The 26,726-nt window shown below is 44.9% G+C and overlaps 1 protein-coding gene and 1 pseudogene across 2 annotated transcripts; one reads left to right on the top strand and one right to left on the bottom strand.

The window, feature by feature from the left end:
• Positions 1 to 17,804: 17,804 nt before the first annotated feature.
• On the top strand, positions 17,805 to 20,406 carry LOC123409778. The gene is made up of 3 exons (XM_045102646.1): positions 17,805 to 18,577; positions 18,765 to 19,625; positions 19,746 to 20,406. The coding sequence occupies exons 1-2, from the start codon at positions 17,831 to 17,833 to the stop codon at positions 19,482 to 19,484; spliced, it is 1,467 nt and encodes a 488-aa protein (XP_044958581.1). The 5' UTR covers positions 17,805 to 17,830; the 3' UTR covers positions 19,485 to 19,625; positions 19,746 to 20,406.
• Positions 20,407 to 21,967: 1,561 nt separating this feature from the next.
• LOC123412078 lies at positions 21,968 to 25,524 on the bottom strand (annotated as a pseudogene). Its single transcript, XR_006613401.1, has 2 exons — positions 25,235 to 25,524; positions 21,968 to 23,127 (listed from the first exon to the last, which is right to left on the bottom strand). The product of XR_006613401.1 is annotated as an uncharacterized LOC123412078 (transcript).
• Positions 25,525 to 26,726: the final 1,202 nt, after the last annotated feature.

The following is a 26,726-nucleotide window of genomic DNA, read 5'->3' as shown; positions in this document are numbered from 1 at the left end:
CCGAAGGAGGTAGTGTTATTGATCTTCCTAAGTCTTCGGTTAGAGACTTTGTCGCCAGTATTACTGTTGGAGAAACCAAAGATATCACACAAGCCACCATAGGAAGCATCCATTTCCCTGCCTTGCACTACTTTGCCCTCTTCATAGGTAGGTGCATTAACGGCAAGGGTGCACATTGTCACCTATGCGCTTCCGACCTTAGTATCCTTAAGAGCGCAGTAACAGGTGACAGGAGCTTCAATATGGGAGCTATTATAGCAAGGAGGCTGAATAAAAATGCCAGTGAGGGGGATTTCTTTGGTGGAGTTTATGCTACACGCTTAGCAAATTTTCTGGGAGTATCCATCCGTCCAGAAGACCCTCCTCTCCGTACAGCCTACCTTGATCGTGTCGCTCTAACACGCTGCCAGTTCCTTGAGAGAGATCATGGATCTCTTCTATATCGCTTGATATTTAACCGGCATCGTGTTTTCCATATTACCCTTCCTGCTCCTGTTTTCTTTGACTTTCAGGTTAAACAAAGATACTACATAACCATAGGAGAGGTAGAGGAGTATGAGAGGGAGGTGACGGCTGCTCGACTTCGCGAGACAGCTATTCAGGCAGTGGCTGTCGCACTCCCGTATAATACCCATTATGACTTTGGGTATCGCCAGGACCCACCATGGGAGTAGACCAAGCTAGGCCAAAAGCCTAAGCTTGGGGGAGTACGTGTTCTCACCGACTTTACATTCATGCTTATGCTTTCGCTTTGTTTGCCGGTGTTTACACTTTGCCACTGTATTATCCATGCTAGTTTCTTTTTGTTTTCTTGTTTTGTGTCCTTTTGAGAAAACCCAAAAAGATTTTTATTTCTTCTTTTGCTTGTTGGGAGCTTTCCCGCGTAAATAGCTTTCTTTTTCTTTGTGTCAAGGTAGAAGATATTGGTTACGATGCTTGATGGTTCTTACATGCTTACCTGTTTAGCTTTCAAAGAGCCATATTACTTTGTCTTCTCCTTTGTATTTGCCTGCAGATTCAGCTTAGTCCAATGCGCTTATTATCGTTTTCATCGTTCGATCGTGCAAATGAAAGGCAACAATGATGATATATGATGAAGTGACTCAGACTGAAGAGCTGGTATGAACTCTATCTATTTTGTTTCTGTAAATATGACTAGCTTGTCAACCCAGATTTAGCTTTGTTGTGAGAGAACCATGTTTGCAATGACAACTTAGAGATCATAGTTTCTGATGCCATGCTTATTTAGCTGAGAGCTTATAATGGTTTGTCTTGATTGCCAACATAGATTTTGAAATGACTATGATGTAGTATGATAGGATGCTATTCTCCTTTGAATGTTTCAAGTGGCTTGACTTGGCGCATGTTCATGCATGTAGTTGAAACAAAATCAACATAGCCTCTATGATGTTCGTGTTCATGGTGATTTATATCCTGTTCATGCTTGCATTCAATGTTAGTCAAACTCATTGCATCTTGATGACTGTTGTCGCTCTCTAGTTGGTCGCTTCCCAGTCTTTTGCTAGCCTTCATTTGTACTAAGCGGGAATGCTGCTTGTGCATCCACTTCCATAAACCCAAAGTTTTTCCATGAGAGTCCACCATACCTACCTATTTTCGGTATCTACCTGCCGTTCCAAGTAAATTTGCATGTGCCATTCTCTAAACCTTCAAGAAATAAATCTGTTTTGCATGCCCGAACCGCTCATGTGGTGACAGAGGCTATTGGTATCTTCCATGCTAGGAGTGTTATCCTCGACATGTTTTATTCACAGTCATTCACGAGAAAGGGGCCGGTACTTGGGATGCCCAGTTCCTTGCTTAAATCGAAAACATAACTGTAAAACAAGACTCCCCCTTGGATTGATGTTAGTATGGACGGTATCCGAGGATTCGGCTAGCCGTGGAGTGTGATTGATTGGTGGTGGGGGAGTTAAAACTTTACTTTTCTGTTTGGGAACCGCCTATAGCATGAGTAGCATGGAATATATTGAGAACTCTTGGTCATTGCGTTGACAATGAAAGCATGCCACCCAAAATTATTATCTCTGTTTTCAAAGCTTGAGCTCTGGCACCTCTGCAAATCAATGCTTCCCTCTGCAAAGGGCCTGTCTATTTATTTTCCTGTCGAGTCATCCTCCTCTATATAAACACCAATTAGAGAGCACCTCTGTCATTTTTATGCTTTGCTTTTGATTGATATTGAGTATGACTATGACTGGATCTTCATTGCTATGAATTACAATGTTTAGTCAGCCCTTGATCTTTGAAAGTGCTGTGCATTTATGTTTTGCGGTCTCAGAAAGAGCTAGCGAGATACCACCTATTCATATTGCTTCACGCTTGTTTTGATTGAAGTGTTGGTATTTGAAACTCATTATTATTTGCTCGTTAGCTGATTATGCCATTGATATTAGTTTACCGTGAGACCTTTGTGTCATTTGCTTATGTGATTAACTTGTGATCTTGCTGAAATTCTGGTTATGAGTTAGACATAGTTGCAACAACAAGATCAAACAGAGTTTGTCAAAGTTTTTCTTTCTCTCTCAGTTTGTCAACTGAGTTGCTTGAGGACAAGCAAGGTTTTAAGCTTCGGGGAGTTGATACGTCTCCAACGTATCTACTTTTCCAAACTCTTTTGCCCTTGTTTTGGACTATAATTTGCATGATTTGAATGGAACTAACCTGGACTGACGCTGTTTTCAGCAGAATTGCCTTGGTGTTATTTTTATGCAGAAATCAAAGTTCTCCAAACGTCCTGAAAATTTACGGGGAGCAGTTTTGGAAAATATCAAAAATATCTGCGCCAGAATCCACCTGAGGGGGTGGGCCAGTGGGCCACAAGCCCCTGCTCTGCCACCACCCCCTTGGTGGTGGTGGGCAGGCTTGTGGGGCCCACAGGCCTCTGCCGCCCCCAACTCCAGCTCTATAAGTTGTCTTTCATCCCAGAAAAAATAAAAAGAGAAGTTTTCGTCGTGTTTTCGATACGGAGGCGCCGCCACCACCTATTCTTCATCTGGAGGGCAGATCTGGAGTCCGTCCTGGGCTCCAGAGAGGGGAAATCATCGCCATCGTCATCATCAACCTTCTTCCCTCTCCAATTCCATGAAGCTCTTCGTCGTTTGTGAGTAATCTATTCGTAGGCTTGCTGGACGGTGATGAGTAGGATGAGATCTATCATGTAATCGAGTTAGTTTTGACGGGGATTGATCCCTAGTATCCACTATGTTCTGAGATTTGATGTTGCTACTACTTTGCCATGCTTAATGCTTGTCACTAGGGCCCGAGTGCCATGATTTCAGATCTGAAATTATTATGTTGTCACCAATATATTAGTGTTTTAGATCCGATCTTGCAAGCTGTAGTTACCTACTATGTGTTATGATCTGGCAACCCCGGAGTGACAATAACCGGAACCACTCCCGGTGATGACCATAGTTTGAGGAGTTCATGTGTTCACCAAGTGCTAATGCGTTGGTCCGGTTCTTTATTAAAAGGAGAACCTTAATATCCCGTAGTTTCCTTTTGGACCCCGCTGCCACGGGATGGATGGACAATAGATGTCATGCAAGTTCTTTTCCCTAAGCACGTATGACGACACACGGAATGCATGCGTACATCACATTGACGAACGGGAGCTAGCCACATATCTCTCCGTGTTATAGTTGTTGCATGACAAATACCATCCAAACAAATCACTGATCCAATGCCTATGAGTTTGTCCTACTGTTGCTACTACCGTTACTTGTCTTGCTACTGTTGCTACTGTCGTTACTTGTCTTGCTACTGCTGCTACTGTTGCTACTGCCGTTACTTGTCTTGCTCTGCTGCTACTGTTGCTACTGCTGTTACTTGTCTTGCTCTGCTGCTACTACTTGTTGGGGAACGTCGCATGGGAAACAAAAAATTTCCTACGTGCACGAAGACCTATCATGGTGATGTCCATCTACGAGAGGGGATGTGTGATCTACGTACCCTTGTAGACCGTACAGCAGAAGCGTTAGTGAACGCGGTTGATGTAGTGGAACATCCTCACGTCCCTCGATCCGCCCCGCGAACCGTCCCGCGATCAGTCCCACGATCTAGTGTCGAACGGACGGCACCTCCGCGTTCAGCACACGTACAGCTCGACGATGATCTCGGCCTTCTTGATCCAGCAAGAGAGACGGAGAGGTAGAAGAGTTCTCCGGCAGTGTGACGGTGCTCCGGAGGTTGGTGATGATCTTGTCTCAGCAGGGCTCCGCCCGAGCTCCGCAGAAACGCGATCTAGAGGTAAAACCGTGGAGATATGTGGACGGGCTGCCGTGGCAAAGTTGTCTCAAATCAGCCCTAAAACCCCACTATATATAGGAGAGGGAGGGGGGAGCCTTGCCTTGGGGTCCAAGAACCCCCAAGGGGTCGGCCGAGCCAAGGGGGGAAGGATTCCCCTCCCAAACCGAGTCCCACTTGGTTTGGAAGGTGGAGTCCTTCTTCCCTTTCCCACCTCCTCCTTTTTTTTCCTTTCCTCTTTGATTTTCTTCCCAATGCGCATAGGCCTCTCTTGGGCTGTCCCACCAGCCCACTAAGGACTGGTGCGGCACCCCAAAAACCTATGGGCTTCCCCGGGGTGGGTGCCCCCCCCCCCCCCGGTGAACTCCCGGAACCCATTCGTCATTCCCGGTACATTCCCGGTAACTCCGAAAACCTTCCGGTAATGAAATGAGGTCATCCTATATATTAATCTTCGTTTCCGGACCATTCCGGAAATCCTCGTGACGTCCGTGATCTCATCCGGGACTCCGAACAACATTCGGTAACCAACCATATAACTCAAATACGCATAAAACAACGTCGAACCTTAAGTGTGCAGACCCTGCGGGTTCGAGAACTATGTAGACATGACCCGAGAGACTCCTCGGTCAATATCCAATAGCGGGACCTGGATGCCCATATTGGATCCTACATATTCTACGAAGAACTTATCGTTTGAACCTCGGTGTCAAGGATTCATATAATCCCGTATGTCATTCCCTTTGTCCTTCGGTATGTTACTTGCCCGAGATTCGATCGTCAGTATCCGCATACCTATTTCAATCTCGTTTACCGGCAAGTCTCTTTACTCGTTCCGTAATACAAGATCCCGCAACTTACACTAAGTCACATTGCTTGCAAGGCTTGTGTGTGATGTTGTATTACCGAGTGGGCCCCGAGATACCTCTCCGTCACACGGAGTGACAAATCCCAGTCTCGATCCATACTAACTTAACAAACACCTTCGGAGATACCTGTAGAGCATCTTTATAGTCACCCAGTTACGTTGCAACGTTTGATACACACAAAGTATTCCTCCGGTGTTAGTAAGTTATATGATCTCATGGTCATAGGAATAAATACTTGACACGCAGAAAACAGTAGCAATAAAATGACACGATCAACATGCTACGTCTATTAGTTTGGGTCTAGTCCATCACGTGATTCTCCTAATGATGTGATCCAGTTATCAAGCAACAACACCTTGTTTATAATCAGAAGACACTGACTATCGTTGATCAACTGACTAGCCAACTAGAGGCTTGCTAGGGACAGTGTTTTGTTTATGTATCCACACATGTAAATGAGTCTTTATTCAATACAATTATAGCATGGATAATAAACGATTATCTTGATACAGGAATTATAATAATAACTATATTTATTATTGCCTCTAGGGCATAATTCCAACAGTCTCCCACTTGCACTAGAGTCAATAATCTAGTCCTCACATCATCATGCGAATTACATTGTAATAAATCTAACACCCATACAGTTCTGGTATTGATCATGCTTTGGCTGTGGAAGAGGTTTAGTCAGCGGGTCTGCTACATTCAGATCCGTGTGCACTTTGCATATATTCACGTCCTCCCCTTCGACGTAGTCGAGGATGAGGTTGAAGCGTCGTTTGATGTGTCTGGACTTCTTGTGAAACTGTGGTTCCTTTGCTAAGGCAATGGCACCCCTGTTGTCACAGAACAAGGTTATTGGATTCAGTGTGCTTGGCACCACTCCAAGATCCGTCATGAATTGCTTCATCCAGACACCCTCCTTAGCCGCCTCCGAGGCAGCCATGTACTCCGCTTCACATGTAGAATCTGCTACGACGCTTCGCTTGGAACTGCGCCAGCTTACCGCACCCCCATTAAGAATAAATACGTATCCGGTTTGCGACCTAGAGTCGTCCGGATCTGTGTCAAAGCTTGCATCGACGTAACCTTTTACGGCGAGCTCTTCGTCACCTCCATACACGAGAAACATCTCCTTAGTCCTTTTCAGGTACTTCAGGATATTCTTGACCGCCGTCCAGTGATCCACTCCTGGATTACTCTCGAACCTACCTGCCATACTTATGGCCAGGCTAACATCCGGTCTAGTGCACAGCATTGCATACATGATAGAACCTATGGCTGAAGCATAGGGGACGGGGCGCATATGCTCTCTATCTTCATCAGTTGCTGGGCACTGAGTCTTACTCAATCTCGTACCTTGTAAAACTGGCAAGAACCCTTTCTTGGACTGTTCCATTTTGAACCTCTTCAAAACTGTATCAAGGTACGTGCTTTGTGAAAGTCCTATCAGGCGTTTTGATCTATCCATGTAGATCTTAATGCCTAGAATGTAAGCAGCTTCTCCTAGGTCCTTCATAGAGAAACTTTTATTCAAGTAATCCTTTATGCTCTCCAAAAACTCTACGTTGTTTCCAATCAGCAATATGTCATCCACATATAATATTAGAAACGCCACAGAGCTCCCACTCACTTTCTTGTAAATACAAGATTCTCCAACCACTTGTATAAACCCAAATGCTTTGATCACTTCATCAAAGCGTTTGTTCCAACTCCGAGATGCTTGCACCAGTCCATAAATGGATCGCTGGAGCTTGCACACCTTGTCAGCATTCTTAGGATCGACAAAACCTTCGGGTTGCATCATATACAACTCTTCCTTAAGGAAACCGTTAAGGAATGCCGTTTTGACATCCATCTGCCAGATTTCATAATCGAAAAATGCAGCTATTGCTAACATGATTCTGACGGACTTAAGCATCGCTACGGGTGAGAATGTCTCATCGTAGTCAACTCCTTGAACTTGTGAAAAACCCTTTGCCACAAGTCGAGCTTTATAAACGGTCACATTGCCGTCAGCGTCCGTCTTCCTCTTAAAGATCCATTTGTTCTGAATAGCCTTGCGGCCCTCAGGCAGTACTTTCAAAGTCCACACTTTGTTCTCATGCATGGATCCTACCTCGGACTTCATGGCTTCTAGACATTTGTTGGAATCTGGGCCCACCATTGCTTCTTCATAACTTGCAGGTTCATTGTTGTCTAACAACATGATCGATAAGACGGGATTGCCATACCACTCTGGAGCAGCACGTGGTCTCGTCGACCTGCGTGGTTCGACAGAAACTTGAACCGGAGTTTCATGATCATCATCATTAACTTCCTCCTCAACCGGCGTCGCAACGACAGAGGTTTCCCCTTGCCCAGCGCCACCATCCAGAGGGATGAGAGGTTCGACAACCTCGTCAAGTTCTATCTTCCTCCCACTCAATTCTCTCGAGAGAAACTCCTTCTCGAGAAAAGCTCCGTTTTTAGCAACAAACACTTTGCCCTCGGATTTGAGATAGAAGGTGTACCCAACTGTCTCTTTTGGGTAACCTATGAAGATGCACTTTTCCGCTTTGGGTTCCAGCTTTTCAGGCTGAAGCTTTTTGACATAAGCATCACATCCCCAAATTTAAGAAACGACAACTTTGGCCTTTTGCCAAACCACACTTCGTATGGTGTCGTCTCAACGGATTTTGATGGTGCCCTATTTAAAGTGAATGCAACTGTTTCTAATGCATAACCCCAAAATGATAATGGCAAATCGATAAGAGACATCATAGATCGCACCATCTCTAATAAAGTACGATTACGACGTTCGGACACACCATTACGCTGTGGTGTTCCAGGCGGTGTCAACTGTGAAACAATTCCACATTGTCTTAAGTGAGCACCAAACTCGAAACTCGGATATTCACCCCCACGATCAGACCGTAGGAACTTGATCTTCTTGTTACGATGATTTTCAACTTCACTCTGAAATTGCTTGAACCTTTCAAATGTTTCAGACTTGTGCTTCATCACGTAGACATAACCATATCTACTCAAATCGTCAGTGAAGGTGAGAAAATAACGATATCCGCCGCGTGCCTCCACGCTCATCGGACCACACAAATCGGTATGTATGATTTCCAACAAGTCACTTGCACGCTCCATTGTTCCGGAGAACGGAGTCTTAGTCATCTTGCCCATGAGGCATGGTTCGCACGTGTCAAGTGAATCAAAGTCAAGTGACTCCAAAAGTCCATCGGCATGGAGTTTCTTCATGCTCTTTACACCAATATGACCTAAGCGGCAGTGCCACAAAAATATGGCGCTATCATTGTTAACTCTAATTCTTTTGGTCTCAATGTTATGTATGTGTGTATCGCTATCAAGATTCAATATGAACAATCCTCTCACATTGGGTGCATGACCATAAAAGATGTTACTCATAGAAATAGAACAACCATTATTCTCTGACTTAAAAGAGTAACCGTCCCGCAATAAACAAGATCCAGATATAATGTTCATGCTCAACGCAGGCACTAAATAACAATGATTCAAGTTCATAACTAATCCTGATGGTAACTGAAGTGAAACTATGCCGACGGCGATTGCATCAACCTTGGAACCATTTCCTACGCGCATCGTCACTTCATCTTTCGCGAGCCTTCGTCTATTCCGCAGTTCCTGTTTCGAGTTGCAAATATGGGCAACAGAACCGGTATCGAATACCCAGGCACTACTACGAGAGCCGTTTAAGTACACATCAATAACATGTATTTCAAATATACCTGATTTTTCTTTGGCCGCCTTCTTATCAGCGAGATACTTGGGGCAATTGCGCTTCCAGTGACCCATACCCTTGCAATAGTAACACTCTGTTTCAGGCTTAGGTCCAGCTTTGGGTTTCTTCGTCGGATTGGCAACAGGCTTGCCTCTCTTCTTTGAATTACCCTTCTTGCCTTTGCCGTTTCTCTTGAAACTAGTGGTCTTATTCACCATCAACACTTGATGCTCTTTACGGAGTTCAGACTCTGCGACTTTCAGCATCGCAAACAACTCGCCGGGTGACTTGTTCATCCCTTGCATGTTGTAGTTCAACACAAAGCCTTTATAGCTTGGCGGCAGTGATTGAAGGATTATGTCAGTGATAGCCTCTTGCAGGAGTTCAATCCCCAGCTCGGCTAGACGGTTTGAGTACCCAGACATTTTGAGCACATGTTCACTGACACACGAGTTCTCCTCCATCTTGCAAGCATAGAATTTATCGGAGGTCTCATACCTCTCGATCCGGGCGTTCTTCTGAAAGATAAACTTCAACTCCTGGAACATCTCAAATGCTCCATGACGCTCAAAGCGACATTGAAGTCCCGGTTCTAAGCCATACAAGACTGCACATTGAACTACCGAGTAGTCCTCCTTACGTGCTAACCAAGCGTTCTTAACATCCTGATCAGCCGTAGCGGGTGGTTCATCTCCTAGCGCAGCATTAAGGACATAATCCTTCTTCCCAACTTGTAAGATTAGCTTAAGATTACGAGCCCAGACTAGAAAGTTGCTTCCATCATCTTTCAACTTAGCTTTCTCTAGGGACGTATTAAAATTCAGGGTGACTGTCGCGTGAGCCATGATCTACAACACAAATATATTCAAAGTGGACTTAGACTATGTTCAAGATAATTTAAAGTTTAACTTAATCAAATTATTCGCTAAACTCCCACTCAAAAAGTACATCTCTCTAGTCATTTGAGTGGTTCATGATCCACTTACACTAGCTCAAGTTCGATCATCACGTGAGTTGAGTATAGTTTCAGTGGTAAGCATCCCTATGCTAATCATATCATCTATATGATTCATGATCGACCTTTCGGTCTTATGTGTTCCGAGCCCATGTCTGTACATGCTAGGCTCGTCAAGCTTAACCCGAGTGTTCCGCGTGCGCAACTGTTTTGCACCCGTTGTATGTGAACGTTGAGTCTATCATACCCGATCATCACGTGGTGTCTCGAAACGACGAACTGTAGCAACGGTGCACAGTCGGGGAGAACACAATTTCGTCTTGAAATTTTAGTGAGAGATCACCTCATAATGCTACCGTCGTTCTAAGCAAAATAAGGTGCATAAAAGGATTAACATCACATGCAATTCATAAGTGACATGATATGGCCATCATCACGTGCTCCTTGATCTCCATCACCAAAGCACCGGCACGATCTTCTTGTCACCGGCGCCACACCATGATCTCCATCAACGTGTCGCCATCGGGGTTGTCGTGCTACTCATGCTATTACTACTAAAGCTACATCCTAGCAAAATAGTAAACGCATCTGCAAGCACAAACGTTAGTTATAAAGACAACCCTATGGCTCCTGCCGGTTGCCGTACCATCGACGTGCAAGTCGATATTATCTATTACAACATGATCATCTCATACATCCAATATATCACATCACATCGTTTGGCCATATCACATCACAAGCATACCCTGCAAAAACAAGTTAGACGTCCTCTAATTTTGCATGTTTTACGTGGTGACCATGGGTATCTAGTAGGATTGCATCTTACTTACGCAAACACCACAACGGAGATATATGAGTTGCTATTTAACCTCATCCAAGGACCTCCTTGGTCAAATCCGATTCAACTAAAGTTGGAGAAACTGACACCCGGCGGTCATCTTTGAGCAACGGAGTTACTCGTAGCGATGAAACCAGTCTCTCGTAAGCGTACGAGTAATGTCGGTCCGAGCCGCTTCGATCCAACAATACCGCGGAATCAAGAAAAGACTAAGGAGGGCAGCAAAATGCACATCTCCGCCCACAAAAACTTTTGTGTTCTACTCGAGAAGACATCTACGCATGAACCTAGCTCATGATGCCACTGTTGGGGAACGTCGCATGGGAAACAAAAAAATTCGTGCGCACGAAGACCTATCATGGTGATGTCCATCTACGAGAGGGGATGTGTGATCTACGTACCCTTGTAGACTGTACAGCAGAAGCGTTAGTGAACGCGGTTGATGTAGTGGAACGTCCTCACATCCCTCGATCCGCCCCGCGAACCATCCCGCGATCAGTCCCACGATCTAGTGCCGAACGGACGGCACCTCCGCGTTCAGCACACGTACAGCTCGACGATGATCTCGGCCTTCTTGATCCAGCAGAGACGGAGAGGTAGAAGAGTTCTCCGGCAGCGTGACGGCGCTCCGGAGGTTGGTGATGATCTTGTCTCAGCAGGGCTCCGCCCGAGCTCCGCAGAAACGCGATCTAGAGGTAAAACCGTGGAGATATGTGGTCGGGCTGCCGTGGCAAAGTTGTCTCAAATCAGCCCTAAAACCCCACTATATATAGGAGAGGGTGGGGGGAGCCTTGCCTTGGGGTCCAAGAACCCCCAAGGGGTCGGCCGAGCCAAGGGGGGAAGGATTCCCCTCCCAAACCGAGTCCCACTTGGTTTGGAAGGTGGAGTCCTTCTTCCCTTTCCCACCTCCTCCTTTTTTTTCCTTTCCTCTTTGATTTTCTTCCCAATGCACATAGGCCTCTCTTGGGCTGTCCCACCAGCCCACTAAGGGCTGGTGCGGCACCCCAAATACCTATGGGCTTCCCCGGGGTGGGTGCCCCCCCCCGGTGAACTCCCGGAACCCATTCGTCATTCCCGGTACATTCCCGGTAACTCCGAAAACCTAGAGGCTTGCTAGGGACAGTGTTTTTTTTATGTATCCACACATGTAAATGAGTCTTTATTCAATACAATTATAGCATGGATAATAAACGATTATCTTGATACAGGAATTATAATAATAACTATATTTATTATTGCCTCTAGGGCATAATTCCAACACTACTGTTGCTACTGCTGTTACTTGTCTTGCTCTGTTGCTGCTGCTACTGTTGCTACTACTGTCGCTTGCTACTTTTTCTACTTGCTACTGCTGTCACTACTGTTGTTCCTTGCCACTGTTATTGCTCGTTACACTGCTGATACCCGCTACTTCGCTGTTACTATTGTGCTTGCAGATACTAATCTTTCAGGTGTGGTTGAATCTGACAAATTCAGCTGCTAATACTTGAGAGTATACTCTCACCTCCTGTCTGGCGTACCTACAAATTGGGTCGAACACTCTACCCTCAAAAACTGCTGCGAACCCACGCGCTGGTGGGCCATCAACAACATTCTTATAGTTTCATTGCCGGGGAGTGCTATCAGCATTCTTCTGGTGCCGTTGCAGGAGAACGTTAGTTGTTTATAAGCATTCGTCTAGCTAACACTAGAGATTGCAGGATTAGCCCTTTTCTGGAGCCATTGCCAGGGAAGCACAGCTGACGTCATTCATCAACCTCACTGTCACCCTCCATGTGCAGTCAGTGTTCGTCTTCAGCTCGAACTCTGCAGGGATGGTGGGGTAGTGCTTCTTGAATTCTAGGGGCAATGGCACACTCTCCAGCTTTGGAGCAAGGATAACCTTGCAGAAGTGGCTTGGTCCTGACTCTTGATGGTAGTGGCCATAGTTCCTCCGCTTGGGGCTTGGGTGATCTTGCACTGGCTCTTCGACCAATGAAGGCACAACCTCCTTGCCCTTCTCCAATGGTGGCACCACCTCTTTTCCCTTGTCCATCTACATTATGAACAACACATAGTTCAATGCTTAACATTCATTCATATCAGCCTATATTAACCCACCTCACTTACCCCAACACCGCACTCAAACCCCCTCTTTTTGACCACCTCTCCTCTTCCACCTCTCGTTTTCACCACCTCCCCGTCGGCATGAACCCCAACTCCCTCGACATCGGGCAAGATGGGCCAAGTACAGGCAGTACAAGGCGCCTCAAGACTAGCGTGCGACAGCGTACTGCCGTACGATGTTCGCGTCACTGGAGGCCGACAACGATGAGGTGCGAATGGTGGTCAGGGCGCCGACGGTAGGTGACTGTGAAAGACCCATCGTTCTTGATGAAGATGACGAGGACGAAGAAGACGAGGAAGAAGAGAAGGTGGCTACACCACTCGCCGCTCAGCGCGACTCCAGGGTCACCGCGGCTAGACAAGAAACCCCCAATCCCCACCTCGATGTAGTGAAAACTAACCTATGAACCCTAGTAGTCGTCGATGCAGAATCGATTGACGGCAATCCTCCACCCCGATGTGTTCAATCCCCTTCCTAACTCTTCAATCGGCGCTCTAATCTAATCTAGCCTGAGTCTAAAGGACCTAATGTACATAGAGGACGAGGTCTTACCGTCATGGCCGATGCGCTCCGGTGGAGGTCTCCACTCACTCCGGTGGTTGTTGCCGCCGTCTTGGATCGCTTCGCAAAAGAGCTGAGATTTTTGCCGCTGTCGTCATCGCCAGTGTGAGTGGGGAAGAGGGGAGAGAACGGTGAGGAAGGGAGGTGAGGGTAATTATTGACCGACGTGTCTAGAGACAACGCGATGTCTCGGGACCGCACCCACGCGTGTAACCGGCCACACCCACGTGCCTAGGGTTGCACCGAGCGGGCCTAGCTCCACAAAAACGGCTGATTTGAGCGTTCCTTTGGATGCAGGGCCACACGTGCTTTAATCTTTGTGCTATGCAGGCCCAATAGTGAATGCGGGTAACCAAACATGCCTTTTTCTTCCCGCGGGGGCCTGGCTGAGGTATATGCGACCAACTAAACATGCCCTAAAGGAAGGACAAGATGATCTCTATACAAGGACATGCTACAAGATGATCACAACAAGGAAGGAAATTGAGGCTAAAGAGGAACCAAGAAATGACACTTGGATCGATGGAGCTCAAGGAACTTGAGGAGCGCAAGGTTGCCATTGAGGAGGAGAAGTTCAGGGTCATGGGAGAGGAGGTGTTGACCAAGGAAATGGAGCAATTAATAGCAAAATATTGTGTTCATGGGTGCCAGTGTCTCCTTGTTTTCAAATGAGAGGCAAAAGATTTGCTTCATCGATTAATATTAACTAAGAGAAAAGCCTGCACAAGTAAACCCTCAAATTCTCCCAACATGCTATAACTGCAAACCCCTGACACGTCGACCAGACCATCGCATAAGTTACGTCCCCCAAAAACACCTCGACACACAACATCAGACACCATCAAATCCACGGTGGCAACAAAAACCATGAAGACAGGCCATGAGACCATAAACCACAGGTCAAGCCGCCACGTATGCTTTTTCTATATCATCACTCTTCTTTCTTTTGCTTTTGAAATATTTGACTGGATGATGAGGCAGAGGCCGTGTGCGGTCAGCCTGGGCGTTCGGGGGTACCCAAAAAATTGGGTTAGTTAATTCGGTTAAAAGATTATTTGGGTTCTCAGATTTGAAACCCAAAATTTGTCCAATTTTTTTGCTACCCGCCAATTCGGGCACCCAAAAATTCGGGTTCTGGTTCTGGTAATCCCGAAATACACACATTGCTTGATTTCTTAGTGGTTGGTGTTGGCGGTGCACCATGAATCCACGTTCACTCCACTGCTCCATGGATGTGGCCTTTGACCTGCAACTGCTGAACCAAAAAGACCACACCCTTGAGAGGCCGAGCGGCGTCCAGTTAGGGAAGATGAGGTGAGCAGCCAAGCATGAAGATTGGGTCGTGTTAGGGAAGATGAGATGAGCGGTCGAGTGGCTATGTAAGTAAGGGTGGCGACGCACTTGGACGTGTAGGCTGGAATAGGGAGAGTAAACAGCTTCGCTGGGGCACAACGAAAAATTGACAGTGTTGCGAACCTGTAGTGGTTGAAGATCCTCATGGAAGTGGCGGTTGGGAAGTTGAAACGAGGGAGTGGGGAAGTGGGGAAGTGGTCGAACCGGAGCACAAAATAGAAAACCTAGGCTTTGCGATGGATTTTAGGTTGGGCCTTGGGATGTCTGCTCTCCATAGGATTTTTTTTGTTTGGGTTCCATATTTCTTTTGGGTTTTTCAGGTAATTCGGGTACCATGACTTCTAACCCGAGTTATTCGAATAAAATCCGGGTTTCCAAAATTGCTACCTCAAGTAGTGCTCGGGTTTTTCAGGTTTACGTTTGGGCTTCGGTTTTCGGGTTTACCATTGAATCAAAATCCAACAGTTTTAAGCATCACCCATGACTAAACTAGGCAATAGAGTTTTTAGCTCTCAAAGAATCTTTATCTAATAATAAAACATAAAGTGCTTCTGCCTATTCACCGTCATCCAAATTACCCCTAAAGTTGACAAGAATTATCCATCAAGTGGGAAAAATGATTCGCTTTTTTTCCTTTATAAATCAGCAGTTCCCGCTAGTTCAATACGAAGCTATGCTCTCATATTGCAGAAGTACACGTGCATCCCATCGGCTAGATGTTTAGTCTCCCACCTCAAAGACGCAAGTTTGATCCCACTTTCTCCCGCTTTTTCCTCCTTTTCTCTCTTATTATTGATAGCTGCCCTATTGGGCCGGTCCAGCACGACCTTCATCTCTTTTTTTGTCCTTTCTTACACTCGATTTTTCTTTCGTTTGGTGTTGTTTTAAAAATACTCTGAATATTTTTATTACAAAAATCACTTGTATGCAAAATTTGCAAAAATGTTAATTGTGTATTAAAGAAATGTTGAACTTCTCTAGAAAAAATGTTTCCGTTGTTATATAAACAAATGGATAGTGTGTATGGAAAACAAATTTAAGAAAATAATATTTAAGTTTCTGTTTTTTGAAAAAAGTTAAGCATGCATTTAAAAATGTAAATGTGTATAAAAAATGCTTCTGATGTATACAAAAAATATATAATCTGTATAGAACAAAGTAGACATAAAAAATTATAAGTTTTCAAATATATTAATCATGTATTTGGACAATATTAAACATGTATATAAAAATGATCATGATGTATACGATAAATGTAGAATGCGTATAGAAAAATTATACATAAGAAAATTATATGTTTTAAGAAAATGTTGACCATGAAATTGGAAAATGTTAAATGTGTATATCTAAATGTTTCTGATGTATACAAGAATGTACAATGTTAATGGAGAATGTAGACATAAAATATATTTTACCTAATGTTAATTATGTATTTTCAAAATGTTAATAATGCATTTTCAATTGTTAAACAATTATATAAAAAACTTTCTGGTATATACAAAAAATGTATAATGTATCTGAGAAAAGTAGACATAAGAAAATATAAGTTGTCAAAAATGTTAATTATATATTTTGAAAATCTTAAACATGTATATAAAACTATTCTTTGCGTATAACAAAAGTGTAGAAAGAAAATGAACAAAAACTATAAAATTGAAAAGGAAGCAAAAAAAACAAAGAAAGCAAAAAAGAGAGCAAAAAACCCATAGAACCGAAAATATACCAAGAAAGAAAGAAAAAAGAAAGAAAGAAAGGAAAATGATAAAAACATGCTATCATTAGTTACTAAAATGTACTTTGTTATTTTCATCGTACTGCAAATATTTGTTGGGCATCATCAAAGAGGAACGGCAAAAAATACAAAATGAGATACGTCCAACTAGATAGATATTTTTATTGTCTAATAAATTCAAAACATCTTAAGTGCACTTAAAAATCATCCAATTTTTATTGTTTCTGCGCAACAACATTAATTATGTTATTTGTTATATGTCATTGTAAAAGACTTCAAGAAATTTAGGTGTTTTGAGAGTGTGTACAAGGAATGATATTTTCTTTCTGTTGTAACATACGGACATACTCCCTCCCCCCTTTCTTAAATATAAGTCTTTTTAATAGTTTCGTTAGGAAACTACGTACAGATGTATATAAACGCATTTTAAAGTGTAGATTCACTCATTTTGTTTCGTATGTAATCCCTTTGTGGAATCTTTAAAAAGACTTAAATTTAGAAACGGGGAAGTACTCCCTCCGTTCCTAAACATAAGTCTTTTAAGAGATTTTTCTACGGGTCTACATACGAAGCAAAATAAATGAATCTATACTTTAAAATATATTTATATACATCCGTATGTAATTCACTTGTGAAATCTTTAAAAAACTCATAATTAAGAATGGATGGAGTATTTGTTAGTAAAGTTAAAATTGTGCAATTTACAAACAAAAAGTCCCTCGAGAGCAAAGCTGGCCAAACGGGCCGTGCTTTCTGGGTCGGCCCGAAAGCACGCCAGACAGGCAAGCCACGGGCCGGGCCCGACACGACTTAAACGGGTCATGTCAGGCACGCGGCCCGCCTCGGGCCGTGCTTGGGCTTGAGGGTTGGGCACGCGGGCCGGCACGACACGTCCCTTCTATCATTTTATTATTTATTTACATATATATAGGATAAAAAATAACTTAATATGTCAAAATTGATCCAAAACACAACCCAATATACTAAAGTCGACCCAAAAAATAGCCTAACAAGCCAAAATTAACCGAAATAATAACCTAAAATAAAAAAAACTAACAAATAGCGGGTCTGGCGTGCCTACGGGCCGGCCCGTATAGCCTCCGTGCCGTGCCTGGACCGGGAGGCTGCGCTGGTGGGCCGGCACGGCACGGCCCGGCTAATAATCGGGCCCAGCGTGCCGTGCCGTGCCTTGCACGATTGTGCCGGGCCGGGCCGTGCCGTGCCGGTTTTGATTGAAGGAAGTTTTTGGGGTTCCCTCTCTTTTGCTTCCGAGCTCCATCCTCCCACCCCAAATCCCCGCAGCTTCGTCCCTAAGCCATCGATCCTCAGGCTTAGGGTTTGATCTACGTACTCAATTTCATTCCCACGAATTCTCGAAGGATCCCTCCCGCGGGGATGATTGGCCGCCCGGCGTCCGCGTGCGGCTCCGTCGCCGCCGCGCGGGAGGCGAGCCTCCGCCTCCGGCACCACGGGCATCGACTGCGCCGGGACGAGGCTTCTCCCTTGCCCAGATCTGCTCCGCCTCGGCGCCGCGCGCTCTCCCCCGCCTCGAACTCCGTCTCCGACCTTCGGGACGCCCTCCTTCACCGCCTCCGCCTCCGCCGCGCGGCGCACGCTTCACCGCCGCCGCCGTCTGCGCCTCGGGGGATTGGGCCGCTCTCCCCCGCCTGCGCCGCGCCGGAGTTCGTCGACCGGCTTGACCTCCTCGGACATAGCTCCCCTCCCTCGCCTCCGTCTCCACACCGCGTGGCGGGCTGGGCTGCTTCGGCATCCACCGCGCGGGAGGCTCTCCGCGCGGCCAGCTCTTCAGGCCCGCCATCTCCGCCTGGATGGACCGGGCAGCTTTGTCCATCTACCTACCCTGCTCCCGCCGCATCCACGGCGCGGGTGGCCCGCCGCTGCTGCCGCCGCCTCGGCGTCCGCGTTGAGGAACGGCGCGGCCCCTTTTCCCCTGTTTCCGCGTCCACTGCGAAGGATCAGGAATCCCTCGGCCTCAGCTGCCGTCTCTGCCTTCAGGAAGCTCCAGCACCGCTACACGGGGAGCTCTTCTCCAGCTCTATCTCCACCGTGCGGCCAGCTCCGGGCCCCTCGCACATGGAATTGGGAATGGGATTCGCTCCACCGCTGTCGTTCTCGTGCCCGGTATGTCATGCTTCAGTTTTACTTCACTCATGGCCTTAGATGTAGGAGTACATTGCAAGTAATAATTAAACTTGATCGTCAGCTATTTGTATAGCCATAAATACAAGGTCAACGTGTTACATATTCAACAGATGCATTTTGCGTAAGGTACAATACAATAACCAGTTACTCCAATTTTGAATGCCAGCCACTACTCACACATCGGATGAATTCGATGGCTATGCTGCCGTCCTCCCTTGCTGTGCTACCCCCTGAGAAACCAGATGAGGACGGAATTCCAGGCCCGGTTCTAATCATCACTAACCTGGAACATCCGAGGAGCATTATATTTTCTCCATACACGATGAGAACATTCAGTAGTAGTTTCCCGGTTGACACCGCAGATGTGCTATACTCAAATGGATATTTCTTTCTGCTCAAAGAGGGAACATATGTTTCGGTGTGGGAAGTGAAGTCAGAGAAGCGTATACTGAACTTTCACGTGGGGGTGGAAATTGAGCAGGGGTATTTCAAGGGAACCCCTGGTTCAGACCTGACTGTGGTGCTCGCCAGACAGAGGATATTCGCTCAAGTAGATGTCTATGGCAATGCCGATGAAGGTGGTGGAGATGCAGATATTGTCACTGAATTTTGGCTAAGAACAACGGATGGTGTTTGGCAGCAGAATGCTGTAGTATGCGGACATTTGGGCATCCACCAAAATGCTTTGTTCTGGTTATCAGATGATGAATGTTTGTGTTCAGTGACACAAGACGAAGATGGTCTACTACATCTCATAGAGTGGGAGGGTGCTGTGGAAGCGATTGGAAACAGCTTTTCGCTCATAGAAAATCTTGGGAGTCTCTACATAGTAAAAAGTGGAGGTGTTTTACCAAACTTAGCTGGCTTACAGAGTTATACCTGGTGATCCGCCTGCTTTTCCCGAGACCAGAATGGTCGGGAAAGACGTCTTCATTGTCCACGGGAGGAGTGGAATTGTTCTTCCTAATCAAACAAACGATAGCAGAGTCTTCACTGCTCCATTGATAGAGGACGCTGACTGCTCTCGGTACGTATGTACTCCATCAGTCTGTTCTTTATTCTTTGATTTATTTTCATTGTTAATTCTTTGGTGTATCTACAGTGCTGAGGATTAGAAAATTTTCTTACAACTATGCTGTCACTGCAGGTTCAGCTATGTACACAATCGTCACGACAACATCAGGCCTTGCGAGGAAGAAGTATTTCACATGTGGTGTGCGGCTGCCTGGGTAGTGATGCAGCCCGGTCTCTGAGTATCCATTCATCCTTCCACCAAATGAGCATGAGTCATATTGAAGAATGCTTCGGTCGGTACAAGTGCTTTTGCCACCTGGTGGGGTTGTGTCATCTGCAATGCTTCTGTACAGATGTTTCTGCCAACTGGTGGAGTGTGTTGCAGGGAATGCAGTCAAGTGTAACAACCAGTCAGCGCTGCATTCACATTCACTGATTACAGCAGAAGAAAGTGTAACAAGTTTTGTAGCCAAAGGCCAAGGATAGAAGGAGGTCACCTACTGTAGAACTAATACGTCCTTAGTTGCCTAGGACCTAGGTGTAAATTCTGGTGCTGCTACGTGCGTTCTTCCTGTATTTTTTTTTTTTTTTTGAAACATGGGTCATATGGGAGCATGTATCAGCTCATTTCTTCCTATTAGTAGCAGGACTGACGGCTGGACCATTAGAGGGGGAAGGGGGAGTTTCTGGGTGCTCGCGGCAGTGGCAGCGCTGGACAAATAATTCTGCAATGATTTTTTTGGGGGAAATCATGAATGCTTTTGGGGCATCTCTACTAGATCCCCTATCCTAAATGTCCAAAACCTTCTTCATTTCTCATTTCTCTGAGTTCTAGTAAGGAAATGACGTTTGCTCAGATCCTCTACTAAAAAAAATTAGTTTGCCAATTCGTCTAAATGTTTGCTCAAACAATTGAAACAAATTCATCACATTTAAACACTTATTTTGGGACGGAGGGAGTACATAGAAAATTCAAATGCACCACATCCTAATTCAGCTACAAGCATACATAAAGTTCATCGAATTCATCGAACAACTAAACATGACCATAATTTGAGCCAAAACGTATCTAATGAACAAGTTCATTCCAGAAAACTACCAATACATGGTGGGCCAAAATCCATCGTAGTTTAAATGGGCCTCACACACTCGTGCCATCACCGTTGGCATCATTGCTGCTGTCACCACTACCGCCATCACCATTGCCGCCGCCACCACACATCTTAGCTAAGATGTCCCCACGATTGAAGTCCCAATATTTTCTCGCCTTCTCGTGCATCTTGCTAGATTCCATCCACATGATAGCACATTCTTCGTCCACCCTGTAGTTCCTTTGCCCCTCGGCCGCCATTGCAAACTTTTGCTCCTCAATCTCAATACTTTTTCCTCGGCCTCCAATTAAATTTTTTCCTCCTCAACCGCTGCATTTGCCTTTCACTTCTCCTCCATCAACTTCATCTCATAGAAACAAGTCATCTTCTCCTCCTTCCGTTCGGCCTTCAATGTCCTTTTCACCTTCTCCATTTTTAAACAACTCTTATTTGTATGCTCCAACACCACCATTCTTCTTGGCATGCCTTGCATATTTTGATCTCTCCCAACACACATGAGGAGTGGATGGGTTCAATACCAAGTCATCATCAGCAACATTGGTGTCAAGACTTTGCCTCTTTGGTGTCGTTTCAAAGTTTCTTCTTGTCCACTTCTCATGTCCATCAATCTTCGAGTAGCAATGATGCAAAGTAAACGGTTTGGAGCAGTTTCTTCTTGTCCACTTCTCATATCCATCAATCTTCGAGTAGCAATGATGCAGAGTAAACGATTTCAAAGTTATATGTTCAGTTGATATTCAAAGTACCGGAGGTGGCCATGGCTGATGTTCCTTCATTGATAACGGTTTTCAAAATTCTTCCTCCGTCACCTTCGAGCATCACGAATATGTTCAGTAATTAGTTAGCTGGGTTGAACCGAAAGCTTAGGGCCCAAATCCGGGTGGATATGTGTGCTATATGTGCATCCAATTTGGAAGTGCCGTAGTGATTATTTTTCTTTTAAACATGATTACATTTTTCACCTTTTTGTAGGTCATCTACAAGGTTGCAAACTGGATTCCTATGTGGCATGTTTCTTTACTTCACCGTGCAGAGAAAGGGGAGTCTCTGGTCTTTTGGTGCATCCACTTGAGATACATTTATAGATGGTTGTTGGTCTAGCAACAGGATTAGTGAAGCATGCGTGCCTCATCTAATCTTTCTTGTGTTGTTTGTCTCAGCCTTTGCTTATTTTTGCGGTTTGCAAGACATTGTGAACTTGTAACAAGAGTAATTGTACATCAATCAATGTTGTTGACCCTGCTTTTCCAAACAAAAAAACTCTTCCTATTTGCGAGTTTGTGTTGGTACTCAAGTTTCATAATGTATCATCAGACAACATCTTTTATTACATATACAATTACTGAAATGGTCCACCAAAAACACTAGACCGAACCCAATGTCGTTCCTCAGTCACAATTGAAGCCGGGAGAACCTTCGTGACAACGTCATCTTCTAAATCATGCATGAATATATTCGTAATCGATTTCTCTCTAGAAGACAGTGACTTCATATGGGCTACCTTCCTCTTCCTCGAGCTGTCGGCGTCGATCGGTGTTGAGCCACCCCACTGGTTTGGATAGAAGGTGTAGACTTTCCTCTTGCCTTCCTCCCTCGCAAGGATGGAGCGACCTCTGTAAAGAAACCAGCTGGAACCATCAAGCTCAGTGTCATCTAGAGGTGACCACTCTAGTGCTTCAGCGTTCAGCTTGAAGAACTTGAAGTCACAGAACCGTCCACAAAAGCGACGACACGAGATGAGCACAACTTTTCCACTGGATGCCACAAGAAAGTGAGCATTCCTTTCGTTCCACCCCTTAGAAAGAGCGGTCCTCCAGCTCATCTCCGTAACATCGAAGATCAGGATCTTCCCATGGTAGTCGACGCAGACGGCCTGCTTCCCAAGCAAGACGACATCGATAATAAGGGTGCACTTGACTCGTGTGTATGGATGCTGCGGTAGACGGGAGCTATCTTCCATGTTCTTGTAGACGCTCCAGTAAATATCTCCAGGGCAGGCAACATGGACGGTTGGAACCTTGGAGATAGTCTCAATGGACCAGAGGCACCTCACTGGAGCCGACATAGAAAACGAAGAGCCCGTCAATGACAGAAGGGCATGCCGGCAGCTCCAGCCGCCTGCCCGTGCTGGCATGCACAAGGAAGATGGTCTGCTCTTGCTGCTCCTGGAAACCATGTTGCTTGTGCTGGAGCATGAGCAGCCACCCGCCATTCTCGAACACGCAGATGGCATCTGCGAACGCGGCGCTGATTATGCCACAGATCTTCTTGGTGGAGGGATCAAACAGGAGCTGCTTCTTCTTGTTGCTTTCAAAAGTAAACAGAGCCAAGGGTAGCTTCACTTGCTGGGAAGAAGCCAGCAGGGCGTCCTGCTCCATGATGAAAGCCAATTTCTTACCAGATCTCTGTGGGTGAGGAACCATCGATTAGTGCAATGGAAATTATAGTTCACAATGTATATGGCATGACAACAAGCTGTGGGGTGAAAGCACAGTGTATTTTTTTTACCCCATCCCTTTTTCTTCTTGCCATTGCAAGAAAGACGCACACCACCAACAAGGCACACACCCACCGACATATTCGAGAACTTTCAATGAGACTATACTTCCTTAGAAAAGGGGGCCACTTGTGCAACAGCAGAACACATCATCAGTTCATTCATTCAGTAAACCACATACTCCCTCCGTCCCAAAATAACTGTCTTAACTTTGTACTAGCTCTAGTACAAATTTGTATTAAGCTTAAGACACTTATTTTAAGACGGAGGGAGTAGTTTTTTCTCGCACCAGATTTGTTGGGCCGGTAATCTATCTACTAATTATTTAATTTAATTTAATTTAAGCAGAAGACGAACAAGCCACCAGATTCATCCACATAAGCTCAAGATATATCAGACATTGATTTTAATTAGAACGGTGCAGATGAAAAGATAAGAAAAATACGTACAGATCAGTCCTGTCACACGTACCAATGAGACTATCATGGACACGGACAGATCTAGACCACACCATACAAGTAAACGATCACGTTTCTACAAGGAAATAACAAGTCTTCCTTTCTCATAGCTACAGCTACTAATTCAGCAACTCACAAAGCTATAGCTTCTCCCCGTGGGCAATGGGGCTCTGGGTGAATATTGTCCTCCCCTATGAGCCGGGCTGTGAATATTTATAGGTCGGGATTCCTGAACACATAGCATGGCTACATGTAAGCTCCAGGAGCCACACATGGACAAACACAGATTAGGACAGACCCAGTGCATAGAAGCTCCCACACAAGGTGGGGTCTGGGGAGGGATTATAGGAGTACTTCACCACTGCGCCAGGCCTGCCCTCTAAACACAGAGTAGGCAATTTGCAAAAAAAAAAGGACTAGACAAAGACCGGCCGTAAATAGAAGAATAACTCCCGCAACAACAACAAAAACTGTAAATAGGACAGCCACCCACTAAAAAGCACGGTAGTAAGCAGAGCACTGCAGGTACGTCAAGGAAGCATGATATAGAAGACTAGAATAAGACAATGGGGCATGATTATACAGTCAGGAAAAGACAATTCAAACACTCATAGTGAAGAGGCGGGCAAAAGAGAGAACAGAAAGTTTAAGTATGAGATATCAATGCTTAGATTTAATCCTTTGGTGGAAAGTTTCTCAAGAAGTTATAAGTGGAAACACAAGCAACAATGTTTGAAAAGTACTAGTAAAAGAGGAAATATGGAGATTAGTTCGAAATTCTATGTTTTGCATGGTAGGGATGCTAGAATTAGTGCCCAATAGTGACCCGTCGTTCCCACTCAGATGTCTTCTACAATAGAACTTTTTATGGAGTTTGATCATGTTTTCCAAGACACACCTTTCACTGAAGTCTTTTTTAAAAAAAAATTGAATTATCAATGGCAATGTGGCAGCTGGAAAACATGTTTCCACCATGGAAAATAGAGATTGATCAAGAGGAGAAATATCAAGATTAGCATGGAATTATATGGCTTTGCATTAGACACATATTTTGCACCAAATTCCGATGGTGTTCCCTTGAGATGCACATTTTGGCTATTAACTTCATCAATAACTAAAATGCCATATCAATGGTAACCGATCAAAAGGTTTGGATATGAGTCATGAACTTTTGAGAATTCTCTCTGTGAAAATTCCTAAAATATATTGGTGCAAACGTAAGTGTGGAGGGATCACAAGGAGTGGAACAGGGGAAACTAGAGACCCTGGATCTCTAGAACTTGAGTTCCCACACATCAGGATTGATACCAACAACTTCTAAGTACTCCATCTGTTCCTAGATAAGACGTTTTGGCAGTTCAAATTGAATTAAGCAGGAAAGTTCAACCTGAGCGCTGGAAATTAGCGGATGCTACAGACTGAATCGGACAGAACAGACCTCAACCAATTCGCTAGAGCGAGCACTCTACTGTAACCTAATTTTCGAGAGCCCTGGATAAAATCTGGAAGTCGCTAATTTACGCAATGAACAAAGGCAGGGTGAGATGGGAAGAACCTCGCGGCGGCGATTCGATGGGGACGGCGAATCGGAGAATCTCCCCTGACCAACGCACAGACTGCCCCTGTGCCGGGCGGATGGCCGGCGGATCCCTCACGGCCTCACCTCGCCTTCCCGCGTTGGGTAAAAAAGAGGCGGCGAGCCGGACTAGGGATTTGGACGTCAAGCAGCGGGCTGGACCTCTAGAGGGAGGGAGGGGGCGATTCGGTGGCCTTCCGCGGCGGGGATGAAGAACAAAAACTCGTCAGTTTCCAGACGCCAAGTTTGCAAGAGGATCTCAAACTCGTTACATGACCCATGTAAAGAAAATCCATATATATCTTGAAGCCTTTGCAAAGATCTTGTTTCTCTCAAACTCCTTATATGTCTCATGTAAAGAAAATCCATATATATCTCGAAGCCTTTGCAAGGATCTTGTTTCTCTCAAACTCCTTATATGTCTCATGTAAAGAAAATCCATATATATCTCGGAGCCTTTGCAAGGATCTTGTTTCTCTCAAACTCCTTATATGACCCATGTAAAGAAAATTCATATATATCTCGGAGCCTTTGCAAGGATCTTGTTTCTCTCAAACTCCTTATATGACCCATGTAAAGAAAATTCATATATATCTCGGAGCCTTTGCAAGGATCTTGTTTCTCTCAAACTCCTTATATGACCCAATGTAAAGAAAATCCATATATATCTCGGAGCCTTTGCAAGGATCTTGTTTCTCTCAAACTCCTTATATGACCCATGTAAAGAAAATCCATATATATCTCGGAGCCTTTGCAAGGATCTTGTTTCTCTCAAACTCCTTATATGACCCCATGTAAAGAAAATCCATATATATCTTGGAGCCTTATTTTATGGCGGCTGCTAGGAGCGATTATGCAGCCGCCAAATCAGCAGTTAGCGCATACCATCCGATAGCAGACACGTGTCCAGCCAATAGCCAACAAAAACGTTGTCTTGGATGCATATTATTCTGTATAAAACTAAAGTACATGAAGTCTTCAAACGATTTTCCTCAAGAGCCTCAACAAACTTTGGCGTCAAGATCAAACACATCAGGAGTGACAGTGAGACAGAATTTAAGAATGTTGCCCTTGATGATTATCTTGATAAACTTGGTATTACTCATGAATTGTCTGCTCCTTATACTCCTCAACAGAATGACGTCGTTGAGCGCAAGAACAGGACTCTGGTTGAAATGGCACGAACTATGCTTGAAGAATATCAGACTCCTCGACGCTTTTGGCCTGAAGCAATCAAACACTGCCCTTCATATCATCAACAGGGTATATCTTCACAAATTCCTCAAGAAAATCTCATACGAACTCCTCATTGACAAGAAACCCAATTTAAGTTATTTCAAAGTCTTCGGTGCAAGATACTGGATTAGAGATCATCATCATAGTTCATAGTTTGCACCTGAGGCACATGAAGGTTTCATGCTTGGTTATGGAAAAGACTCGCACACCTACAGAGTCTTCAACATTTATCACC

The sequence above is a fragment of the Hordeum vulgare genome, chromosome 7H (assembly GCF_904849725.1).
Source record: "Hordeum vulgare subsp. vulgare chromosome 7H, MorexV3_pseudomolecules_assembly, whole genome shotgun sequence".
In the NCBI taxonomy this organism is placed as follows: domain Eukaryota; kingdom Viridiplantae; phylum Streptophyta; class Magnoliopsida; order Poales; family Poaceae; genus Hordeum; species Hordeum vulgare.
Note: the sequence above shows the minus strand (reverse complement) of the source record. Positions and strands in the feature narration are given on the sequence as shown.